This window comes from Poecilia formosa, unplaced genomic scaffold (assembly GCF_000485575.1).
Source record: "Poecilia formosa unplaced genomic scaffold, Poecilia_formosa-5.1.2 Scaffold219, whole genome shotgun sequence".
Classification (NCBI taxonomy): Eukaryota; Metazoa; Chordata; class Actinopteri; order Cyprinodontiformes; family Poeciliidae; genus Poecilia; species Poecilia formosa.
Window position 1 is genome coordinate 181,034 of NW_006800158.1, and position 12,567 is coordinate 193,600.

Consider the following 12,567-nt stretch of genomic DNA (forward strand, 5'->3'; position numbering starts at 1 on the left):
TGAATGAACCTACTGATGCTGCTGGTGGAATGTGGATAGCATTAGCCTGTAGGTGAACTCCTTCTCTCCTGAAGAGGCAAGACTTTAGAACAGGGGTTTCCAGCTCCAGTCTTCAGGGGCTCGTCCTGCTAATTTTAGCCCACAGTTTTAAAAGCCATGGTGTAGGTCATTCTAACTGACCTGAAATAGGAGGAGATTGGAGTGATTGAATTTCAGATGGTGAGAAAAAAGGAGGATGTGTTTTTCATGAAGTTATTATCTTTGGACATACAGAGGGACGATCCAGAGTTATCGCAAAGTGGATCAGCAAGCTCTGCACTTGACGATCTAGAGTTAAACTAGTTTCCACAGTTGAAACTAGGTGAAACTAGAGATCAGGCCTGAAATCTGACCTGAACATTCAGAGCCACATAAATATTGTTACAAAATCAGCCTCCTATCACCTGAAGAATATTTCCAAGATTAAAGGACTAATGTCCCAGCAAGCTCTAGAGAAACTCATTGATGTGTTTATCTTTAGTCACATTGATTACTGAAACGATGTCTTCATACGTCTACATAAAAAAAATCACTAAATCCAGAAAGATGGAGCACATTACCCAGTTCTACAGTCCTTCACTGAGAGAATAGATTTTAAAATACTGCTGTTGGTTTATAAATCACTTAACGGTTTAGCACCACAATACAATAAAGATCTGTTGTTGTATCAACATTCCAGATCTTTCAGGTCTTCTGGTTCTGGTCTGATCTGTTATGATGAAGACTCTATGATGTTTTTATGATGCAAAACACTTTGAATTGCCTTGTTGCTAAAATGTGCTATGCAACTGAACTTGAAAGTTATACGTAACCATTGAAGTTTACATATAACCTTCATTTGATATGTAAACTTCAAGTTTCAGCTGTTTAGTCTCTGTCACCCCCATATGAAGCCAAACATCTTAATGTTAGCTCTTGCTCACTGAGCTCTGTCTCACTTTGTATCTGTGTTTGTCTCGTTTCCAGAACTTGGGCCCAGACCATCCCAGGTAGGGTGGAGTTCTTCTCCAGTGAGGGCTCTGACACCTCTATCCCCATCCCGATTGTGGCTTTGAGGAATGTGGATGATTCCTACCCACCTCAGAAGAAGTCCTTCATGATGCTAAAGTACATGCACGACCACTACCTGGACAAGTACGAGTGGTTCATGAGGGCCGACGACGATGTGTACATCAAGAGCGAGCGGCTGGAGAGCTTTCTGCGGAGCCTCAACAGCAGTGAGGCCATCTTCCTGGGCCAGACTGGGATGGGAGCCCGGGATGAGCTCGGAAAGCTGGCTCTGGAACCTGGAGAGAACTTCTGCATGGGAGGTCCTGGTGTCATCATGAGCCGTGAGGTTTTGAGGAGGATGGTGCCACATATCCGTGAATGCTTGCAGGAGATGTACACCACCCACGAGGATGTGGAGGTGGGCCGGTGTGTGAGGAGGTTCGCCAAAGTCCAGTGTGTTTGGTCCTATGAGGTAGGAATACTTTTACCTCCATCCAGTAGAGTTTTTTTCTAGAGCTTTTTACTCACCTTTTGCTTTCGAACGATTCATCTGTTAGTCCAGATCAGCCCTACGCTGTGATGAAAGGTTTGAGCTTTTCACATGATGTTAGGATCGTGTAGCTGCAGATTTATCCTTTGGTACAAATTCATCCTTTGCTTATCAAGCGTTCAAAGAAAGTAATTCTTTACTGAATTTCAGGCAATAAAATGTTGCTTTTGTTAGTTAAAAATGGGATTCAATTATTTGTTTACTTACATCTTTCAATGCATTTCTAATGTTGCAGAAGTAAACGTAAGTGGTAAAATGAAAAATCTGCTGAATTTGCCCAAATTGTATCTAAGTAATCATCAGAATAATGGATTACTAACATAATTGTTCATCTTTCTCATAGACCTGGGTTGGTTTGGGGAACTTTTTTACTTGAATGAATTCATCATTTTAAGATGTAACCTGGCTTCTCTTTGTCTGAAATTAAAATTGGATTGATCTTAAACATTTAGGAGTGATGATAGTAAAAGTGAAAGGGGTGAATGCTTCTTCCTAAGGCTGTAATTCTGTCCTGGAGGATCTGGAGGTTTTGTATCTCGGATGTTGGACCTTTTTAACTCAACTACTTATCCCTCACTGTTCACTCTCTCCATCCTTATCTTCTTATCTTCTAAACTAATATTTACAGTTGTTCATTTCCAGTGAAGTAGTTTAGTTTGTAAAAAGTATTAATGGCCCGAAACATGAGCTAATGACTGGGGAACAGAGCTGCATCGTGTGAGTGATGACTGCTCTCCAGGAAAAACTCAGTTTCTGCCATGCTGCAGCACCACCGCTTAGCCCCCGCTGCTTTCACATCGTTAACAGTATTTACCATTTTGTTTCCATGGAGATAATGCTGACATTACAACACAGAGTCTTGGAGCTCTGCCATAAGTACTCAGTTGAGGCTCACCACACGTCATCTGCCTGACGTCAGAGATCGTTGTGGAAACATGATTCCCTCCTGAACATCACCAGAGCATCCAGAGAGGAAGTTCACACATCATATGTCTTTTTGTGTTTTTTTACATATTTGTTAAAATTGCTATTTCGTCATAAAACAAATCATTTGTGAAAATTGTTCACAAATGAACAATCATTTGTGAAAGAAAATCCAATTCCTCTGCCTCCTCCCAGTTCTCCTACTCCAGTCTGCAGAAATACACCAGTCGCTCAGAAACAACCAATCAGAGGCAGGAGGTGGGGCTTAGCGCTGCTCACATCCTCCACTTTTTTCTCTGCTAAGCTACAGTTTTACCACAACACAACCAGGCTAGTTAGCATAAACACCGACACGGCGGATAAAGTCATCCACCCACACACTGATGAGCGATGCCTCGACACGCTCTTATCTCTGGGTTCATCCTGCTGACACCATCCCTGACTCTCCTCGCCTCCGTCTCCATGGGAGACTGAAGTCTCAGCTTTCATTTCTCATATTGATGATGAATTTTCTCATGAACTGAGTCTAGAAATCCTGACTAAAATTTTGTGCTGTGCCTCTTTTAAGTACCCAGGCACTTTGTAATTACTGTCATGAATGAGAGGAGTGGGCTGCAGGTCAGATTGTTAGCTCTAGTTACCCCAAAAGAGAAATTAAATGTCACAATCATGTCATGCATGTATCTTCAAAGAGTCGTGAATGGTGATGCTGTGGGCAGGAGGTTCCAGTACCAGTCAGTGTAGCAGTGAATCTGAAGAGAGCTCTGACCGAAGCCTATGATGAAAAGTGTAGCTGTAGAGAGAGACTTTTCTGGCAGGAAGAGAGGAGCTCCTCATCCGTCTGCTCGCTCTGCTGCTTATCAGTGACATCCTCCTCTCATCTCTGTGGTTTTCACACACTTGTCTAAATTAGATTTTCTTAAATTTGTTGTTACAAATATAATGAAGGGAAGATGCAGTTTAATTTCAAAATTTTTTTAGCATACACTACTAGGGCTGCAGCTAACGATCATTTTAGTAAACAATTATTCTGAAGATTAATTGGTTAAAGAAAAATGAGCAGTTTCTGCAGATTTTTTATTTAGCCACGTTTATAGAGTGTTAGAAATACATTTTAAAATGCAAATAAACATTTACTTCCTAGAAGTCACTAACAGCATTTCTTTAATGAACTCTTGATCATTTGTAGCAAAGCATCTGCAGCTGAACAATCCTTCTACCACCAACATGAAAAGCTCAGGCCTTTCTGCTGAACTGAAAGTTAACTACATCAAGGTAGTTAACATCAACTACCTTGATGTTAACCAGTTAATATTGGAATAGCAATAGGTGGTCAATAAGACTTTTTTTTTACAGAATCTGAACCAGATGAAGCTAAGTTGCCATTTGAATTCTGGGCAGAATATATTTACAGACATTGAAGATTATTTTCATATTAAATGCAAGATGTAAATATGTTTGTACAGTTTTGGCTTAATTGCCTCGATGTGTTGATCTTTCAGCAAATTACCTTTTTTTGAGTTAGCTCACTGTAGTTGGCGATTAATCTATTAATAAATTAATTAATAAAGTTGACAATTATTTCAATAATCAATTAATCACAATTAATCAAATTAATTGACTTAAAGTTCCATGCTCGTTTTTTGTATGTGAACTGTAGCCTCACTCTGCTCCGCCTGCAACATATCATTTAGATGGCATCTATGATCAAATATCAGGATATGAGTTATTAAAGGTCTGAATTATTGAGATAGAAGGTTTTAGAGTTCAGCATCATTTCTTCCCACCGGTGTGAGAGGATCAAGGTTAGACCGACGTCTCTCTCCACATTCCTGCAGGGAGAGCTCATTTCTATCGGGAAATCTCCAGCTGTGAAGCTTGTTGTCAGGGAATCAGTGACTGAAGCATCCACAACAGATCATGACATCCTCCTTATCGTCTCCAGTGTTCATGTGTGGAAATGACTTTAGGGATTTCAGCAGGCGATGCAGGAACCATTTCCACCCAAAATGTTGAAGGCCGGTGTGTGTTTGCTTCCCTAAAATCCCAACTGGTGACAGTTTCTGTGATTGTCGGAGAACAGCTGTGCTCAGTTTGCTGCGGCTGGGAAAACATGCTGCCATGGCCGCTGAATCCACCCCAGACTTTCCAGGAAGGCCAAAGCCTGAAGGTTGAGCAGCAGTGGAGGTTGTAGAGGCCTTTCAGAGAGCTCAGTATGTGGTCAGACTCTGCTATTTTCAGACATCCTGTGGCCACCACGTCCAAAACCCGTCTCCTGTCACTTTAGGGCTGTGAAATGGCTCGCCAATGAATGTTTCTGCTCACAGCTCAAAAATAAACAGAAAGTGGAGGCGAGAGTGGTGAATTAGTGGGAATTATAGCTCTGCAGCATAAAGAACAGACAACTTGTGTCTCTGCTAGCAAGCAGGTCACTTGGATACAGAATGTGCAGAATGCTCATTTTTTCCTCCTCCTTGGCTTGAACTGGAAAAGGAAATGTTGGTATGCTTCCTGACTCTGTCTGGGATGATTCAGCGGAGAGACATGAGGGCTATAAGCAGCAACTGATACATGCACATCAATACTTTGGGATATCACTGAAAACGTTTGTATGCTAAACAGATCCAGGACACAGGGCTATATATGTCAAAATTTTACTTCTGTTAATTTAGGATGCCCTCACACCAGCCCATATAGTCCGCTTTAATCAAACGGTCCTTCTGCCTAGAAAGTCCGGTTTGGGGAGGAGTGAATGTGAATCAAACTCTGATCTCGACCATAAAAGCTAACTCTGGTTCACCTACAAACTCCAGTCTGGGTTTGGTTTAAGTGAACTCTGGCGTGGTTCAAATGCAGTGTGAATAAAATCAGACCAGACACCACTCTAAAAGCAGAAAGCGGACTTCATTGCAGGGCATAATGGGTAAATGTAACCAAAAAGAAACATATGAGTCTAATGCTAGCAGGAGAAGTGGATTATGGTCTTTTACCAAAGACAAAAGAGAAATTCTACAACCGCTACAATCTGATGTCATTCCATTTGGTTTTGTGAAGAAGGAAGTTGTGTTCAGTGTCTTCTTCAGAGGTTTTCATTCTGTTTCTTTCAGTGGTTCTTGGTGCAGTGCCACCACAGGCGAAAGGGGGAACAGGTTGCTCAAACGGTTTGGTTGTTATGACTCAGTGCAATGTGAAAAAGAACCACAGCAGCTGGAAATGACTTTTACCCAAATCGAACTGAGTTTACTGAACTTTCAGGTGTTAAAACGCCTTTAGATATAAATAGGATTTATAACAAGAAATGTTTTTTCCTACAAAATGTGGACTTGCTGACAAGCTTGTCCATCTACTGGAGTGTATCTGGACTTGGTCTGGGATCCTTTGACATGATTTACTGAATAAAGCTTCTCTTTTAAAATCCTTGGATACACCAGTCTATAACCAGAACCATCTTGTTTTATCAGTGACCTTTGTTGTCATCCTCCTTGTTGAGGGTATCGGTGATCGTCCACTGGAGAACTGTAGGCCATCGCAATCAGCTGGCTTCCCCATTAGTGGTGCAGGTCATAAATGAGTCAAACGTTTCTCTACCAACTATCATTTTTATTGGCTCTCAATGATCATGGCACACATGACATTAACAGTGCTTTAACCGTGTGGCCTCCGCACTCTTTGCAGTTTAATATCCAGAAGGGTGGAGGGTGGAAGGGTTAACAATAGCCTTTTATTTTAAGGAGCACTGAAAGAGCGCCAGCTCCAATCTGCAGTTCTAACTCAGTTAATGGGAATCACAAGGCTGCATTGCTGAGTCAACGTCCTAATCCTGAAGTCTCCTCAGTGGCGTGCAGAGCAGCCGGAGCAGCCAGAGTAGCCGGGCCTTTCAGAGCTCTCTAAGCTTTCCTGCGCCTGGCAGCCACTCTCTGGTCATTTGCATTCTCTTTTAGCTTCTCTGATTCTGCGCAGTCCACCACTGAGAAACTGCTTTGTGAATAATTCTGTTAAATGGTCTATTTTATTAGAAGTGTGATTTTGAATGCTGGTTAGAAACGGACCAGTGTGCTGTGTGCTGCCCTGTGTGGAAACTGCCACAAAACAGACTGCTTCAGAGCAGCTGTTTAATTCAGCTGGCTGGGGCGACGCAGAGTGTTTCTGGATTCCTCAACAACTATTTACAGCTAAAAATGCTTTGACTTCACCATTTGATTTGCTGGAGGGTAACCACGGGGACAGTAGTGACTGGAAGTGCCGTTGCTTTCAGGTGATGTGCAATAAACGGTCAGAGGAATGACTCAGATTTTCTGCCTGGGGGCTGCTTGCCTACATTTAGTAATGGTGGTAGGAAATGTGTTAGCAGCTATGTAGTGTAAGGAGACATGAAGAGAACATTTGATGAACCATAACCTTTCAGGGTCTAACATGAAGAATTACGGTACCTGAGCCCAGTCTTAAGAAACCAGCCTGACCAAAGGATTACTCCTGCTAACCTGTCTCTGACGTCAGCAGTCAGGGTTTGTGCTCTGCTCAGGGGTGTCTGCGTGAGGCAGCAGCAGAAATAGGATGACTTGCATGTCAAATTCCCACTGCCTCCAGTCGGCATGTTGAGTCTGGAAACAAACATGTGGACGACCCAGAGTGTACCATGTGGAGGTTCCACAGTCATGCTGAGCCTGTGTGTTTTCCATGTCATTAACTCCCAGTAGGCCTGTTACGATGACAAATTTTACTGAGCAATAAATTATCCCAGAAGTTATTGCGATAAATTACAATATTTTCAATCAATATAATGGTAACAGTATAATAATGTAAGAACACAATCTCAAAGATCAAGAAACTTTAAATCCTAACAAACATTTAACACTGGAACTGGAAGACATTTTAAATATCCAAAATAAATTAAACAGAAACAACAAATAAAATGAAAAATGAATCTCTGGAAACAATCGTCCTGCAAAAAAAAGGCTAGATGAGAACGAAGCTCCGGACTGAAGACTTTTGTCATCTGGTTTTGGTAGAAAGAGAGAGAGAAAAAGAGAACAACAATAAATAAAGGAAATTATTAAAATTATTTATATTATCATGTGAGTTATTGAGTTAATGCTTATTGTGACAGTGCTAACTCCAGACATGTTCAACTGCCGGTGCTCATCTAGGGCTGGACAATAAAAAGATAATTTCTATTGTGATAAATCAATGTCAGTAGAAAATGAAATGTTGATCATTTCACTGAACTTCGATCCAGAACTGCACAGCATTGTGGGTCTGGATTGAATTGAGCTGTTTTTATAAAATGCCTAAAGATGATGTATATATTGTATATGAGTAAACTGAACTGAATCTTCTTACTAAAGGTGTACAATGTGTTTCTATTCAGTAATGTATCAGACTGTTTCTCCATGATTTGTATGTGGGATACAAAAAGTAGTGAGGTCCTCAGGCGGTGCCATTCACTGTGCACTATAATGATGCTCATCACAATCAGTCACAGCACTGATTCTAAGCCTTCACTATCCAATTAAAGGAGATTAGTTTCTAAGAGTCTTACAATGACCATTCAGGTTGTCACCATGTGTTTCCTCTTTATAGATGAACCCCTGAGGAGCCGTCATTGATTTATTTGAACACTTCTTATGTCTGCTAAATAATTTGTTCATTCTGGTGGATTAAAACTCTGATATCATAGCGCATAATTCAGTGGTTCAGTGAAGTTGAACGTCTTAACCCAACTACTTTTTTGTAAGAGTACATGTTCTCATGTTAGAGGAATCCTCTGGTCATCAGAAGAAGGCATTTGTTTCCTACCACGTCTACAGCTGCTCTTTAAGGGAAATATCTAGTACACCTAACAGCCACCCAATTCAGGTGTACTTTATTGTTCCTAAAGGAAAATTAAATGTCATAACTCACATCATCCAAATATGCTCAGAGTCATTGTGGATGATGATGATGTAGGCAGGAAAGATCTCATGTCTAATTACTGTCATGTTAACAGATCTTCAGCTTGGCAGCAGAGATGATGTTCCACAATATTATGTCCTGGATATAATATTGTTGTTGGCGGCTCGGCTAATCCATGTCTTTTGCTTTGCTGCTGCTCTGTAAATCTGTCTGATTGTATGGTTAGAAGGCAGAGCAGAGAGAGTCTGGGAAATGATCCTTGATCGTTACGATAAATAGAAGAGATGTTTTGAACTTCCTTCATCTCTCTTTGTATCCACGAAGCCTCCATTCCACCTCCTGGGATTTGGGGTCATAGTTCAGGTATGATTTGAGCTGCCCCTGGTCGTAAAAATAATACCTTGTTGCCATGGTTATATATCATAACAACTGGCCGAAAGTAAACAAGTAACAGCAAAAAACCTTCTAGCTACACAGCACCCAGAACCAGAGAGAATCAATGAGAGAAAGCGCTGTTCTAAAAATCATCATCATCCAGTGTCCTTATGATCTGAGATGTGTTGATCAGCAGAATTGGATGCAGTCAGTCACTTGCTGACTTTGCAACTCAAAAACTTTACCTTTAAAGCTCTGAATACATTAGGACATCCAGTCTGTATAAGAAACTAGACAGAGCTCTGCTTCATGACTGTTTGGTTCTACAACCACAACTTCATGTTCTTAAAGCTCACATACCCAATGATCTCAGTGGATTCACTTGTATGATGTGACTCTGGTGCATAATAGGAGTTGGTGGTTGATTTACTGTGGACGCTTGACCTTCAAGAGGTCTGAGGCTGATGTCCAACCACACTCACCTGGAGCTTCCACACTAAACACAGTGGTATTATTAATGGCATGAAAAGCAAAGAATGTTGTTACGGTCGTTTCATTACACACATGTTGTAAATGTAGTTTACATCTAGAAAGCGAAGTGTAAAGTTTTCATACCATCAGAATCTCATAGCTGTCCATGGCTAATAGAGATTACATAACTAGTTTCTTCACTTTGTGGGGCTTAATAACTGCAAACAAAATCTAAGCCATTTATTTTTTCATGGACAGAATTTCATATTGAGGTTCTTAGAAGTAGATTAAAATAAAACCTACATGGCTCCAATCTTCCATGAAATGGAATCCATTTCAGCTGAAGGGCCTGAAGCTCTTACACTTAAGAGACATGGATGCAGCTGAGTGAGGAACCGTACATTATTCATACGCAGATGGAATAACATCTTCGCACATTTAAATCTTTTCTCGTTGTCATTCTGTCCTGGTAGTCAAGTTTTGAAATCCCAATATAAAGACCTGCTTCTCAGTCCAGCTCATTAGTCTTGTCAGAAGGTGTTCAGCAGCACTTTGAACAGCTTTCATTCCTCTGAGCTGAGGATTTATTGAGTCCAGCACACAGAGTTCAGTAATCCAAGCAAGATGCAGTTAAAACATGAGCTACTTTATGAAAGGCCTTTGGTGAAACAATCTGCTAAAAAAAGTTATGTGACGTTCACAAATGATCCCATGCTTTTGAATGGCTCTTTACCCTGGACAATAGTCTGTTGGTGAGAATTGTTTGTTTATTACAGCTTTGCTCACTTGTAATGCACTGCAACAGACATTTTTATTAAATTTAAAATTAGATTTAATTTGTGAATAAATGTAATATAAGAAAGGAGTGGAGGTAAAGGCACACAGAGAACATGCTCATTGCTCATAGTTTGTTTTCATCACATGTCATGGTGATGTGTGCAGCACACTGTGTGACCTGGCTGCAACGCTGATGCAGGCCTCATGAAGCAAGAGAGAGGAGAAGTCATGGTGTGGTAAATGTTTAGAGTTAAGTGTTGTTTAATCCATTGTATTAATTGTTATATTCAATGGCGCAGAAGATGATTTTCTTGGTCAGTCACAAATGTTTTCATTTTTATCAAGAAACTGCACCGCCCTGTGTAGGTATTATCTCTACGTAAAAGGAAGTCTGTGTTGCAAAAGCCTGTCCAGTTGCTCTGTCACCATGACTGTCAGTAGAAAAAAACTTAACTGTCAGGAGCCCCAAACATGAAGCTGAGTGGTTTAAAAATTTGTCCCTGAATTTATGCACAGGCTTTAATTTTGTAGGAAAATAGAAAGTAGCTCTTGAGTTGTTTTAAATAGATAGTTGATTAATATGAATTGGTAGGAAAAGTGATTCACTCCACTGGGCTTAAAAAGCATTAAACAGTAGACTGGGGCAGTTGGTAACAAGAAAATGTTGGCCTTAGTAAGAAATTGATTTTAATGATTTTTATCCACTGGGACACAATAAAACATTCATCTGCATTGGAGCTTTCTCTTGGTGCTATAGTAAAGGGGTGTTTCAACGTTTTCTATTTCTAAATCTAAAATACCTTGAAGTATAAGATTGTACTGTTTTGAGCATCTTTAAAATCCAGTTGGATTGGTGCATTATGGTGGCAGCATGTTGGTGTGGCTCTGTTGTGTTGCTTCTGGTTTCTTCTTTTTGTAGATTTTTGAGCAGGAAGAGGAAGTTCCAACCAACTCTTCCATCCATCATGTTGATCAAGGATCATCATACCTTCTACTCCAACATCTCTGCCCGGCTTTTTAACCATAAAGGCAGACAGAGGTTTATAGGACTCTAAATCTCTTGGTTGCTCTGCTAACACAGAGAGACATTTGGTGTCACCCAGGACACCAACAGTGTGTCCTCAGGGATATCGTCTCTGCTGCCCAGAAACTGACAAGTTAGCATGTCATGACCATCATGACTGTCATACAGGAAGAAGCTTCAGTCAGAAGTTTCATTACAAGACTGACTGCCAGTAGAGACCCTTCCCGCCCACAGCATCACCATCCACAATAACTCTTTGAAGATGATCTGAATTAAAATACTTATTTATTTTATATTATTATTGTCACCTAAATATCTTGAATCATCTTGTCTCATGATCTGAATATGTGTTGCTGTCCGCTCTGTGCTTTTTTCTGTGATAAACACACCAAAGAATGCAGAACGGGGAAACGTGTTTTTCTCTGGATCAGCCTCCTGACAAACGGCTCCTCTGTTTCCTCTTCCACACCTGAAGCTCCCTGCTTAGAAGGAAAGCAAGGACCTTCTCATGGTTCTTGTGGAGCTCACTCTGAAACAGTTGCTCAAATAAAAATGACTAAATAAAATCAAAGCTTTTATTTTATTTTAGAGTTTTGTTGATGGCCACCTACTGACATCCTTCTACACAAAATCTGCTGCGAGAAAAACGCAAAACATCCAAAGCCTTTCATATGATCAATTTATAAAGAATATTGTTTTTTTTTTATCATTTACATCTGAATATTGTTCTGAAACTAAATGTATAATATTCAGATGTCCCACAAAAACTGCAGCAAATATTACAATTAGTTTGGCTTAAATTTTTTATTCTTTCAGTGCTTTCATCTTTAAGAGACAGTTATAAGGGGCTTCACAGCTGTCTTTGGGTTTTCTGTATAAATGCCCATAACAGAGTTGAGTGACAGAAGCATAATTATCCTGTATATCCAGAAACACTCCTTGGCCTCTGTGTGTCCTCACTTCTTAAATATGAGCGAGAAGCTGAATGCGCAGGATGAACAGGATGAAGAAGGAATCCTTTGTGTCTGGTAGAGGGTGCTGAGTGTGGATTTGGGCTGTAGAAAGCAGCCTTTGTTAGAGAGCCTTAGCAGGTTCCACCGTCGTGTTGGGCTCATGTTGCTGAGCAGAGACTAGAGGAGACATAGCAGCCACTAAGGTTTACTTTATACTTGCTGGTAATCACGGAATCACAAAAATGCAGACACCAAGTAAATGGTTTGCCATGTGAGATCTCTTCCTTTGCAGTCATCAACCATAAGCTGCACTTCAAAAACATTCTGTGCTCTGGAAAAAGTCAACAGTCAACCTCTGTTGGAAACATGTCATCTCAATAAAATTGAGGCAACTGTAGCACTTCCTCCTTCTCATGATCCAATCTGATTGGCTCAGGGGGAATTAGCCTGCAAGGCCAGGTTGGAACTGGAGGCTCACTCTTCATATTGGCACAGAGTGGTATGCTATAAAATATATTGGATATGCTCAATATCAAATATATTGTATGTATGTATGTGTGTGTGTGTGTGTG

The 12,567-nt window shown here is 40.6% G+C and overlaps 1 protein-coding gene across 1 annotated transcript in view; it reads left to right on the forward strand.

Moving 5' to 3' along the window:
* The window catches only part of chsy1 (chondroitin sulfate synthase 1), a 35,357-nt gene that overhangs the window by 4,774 nt on the left and 18,016 nt on the right, over positions 1-12,567 (forward strand). Inside the window, exon 2 of the mRNA XM_007568219.2 lies at positions 1,006-1,501. Coding sequence (XP_007568281.1) covers positions 1,006-1,501 — 496 coding nt within the window. The remainder of the gene's footprint in view (positions 1-1,005; positions 1,502-12,567) is intronic.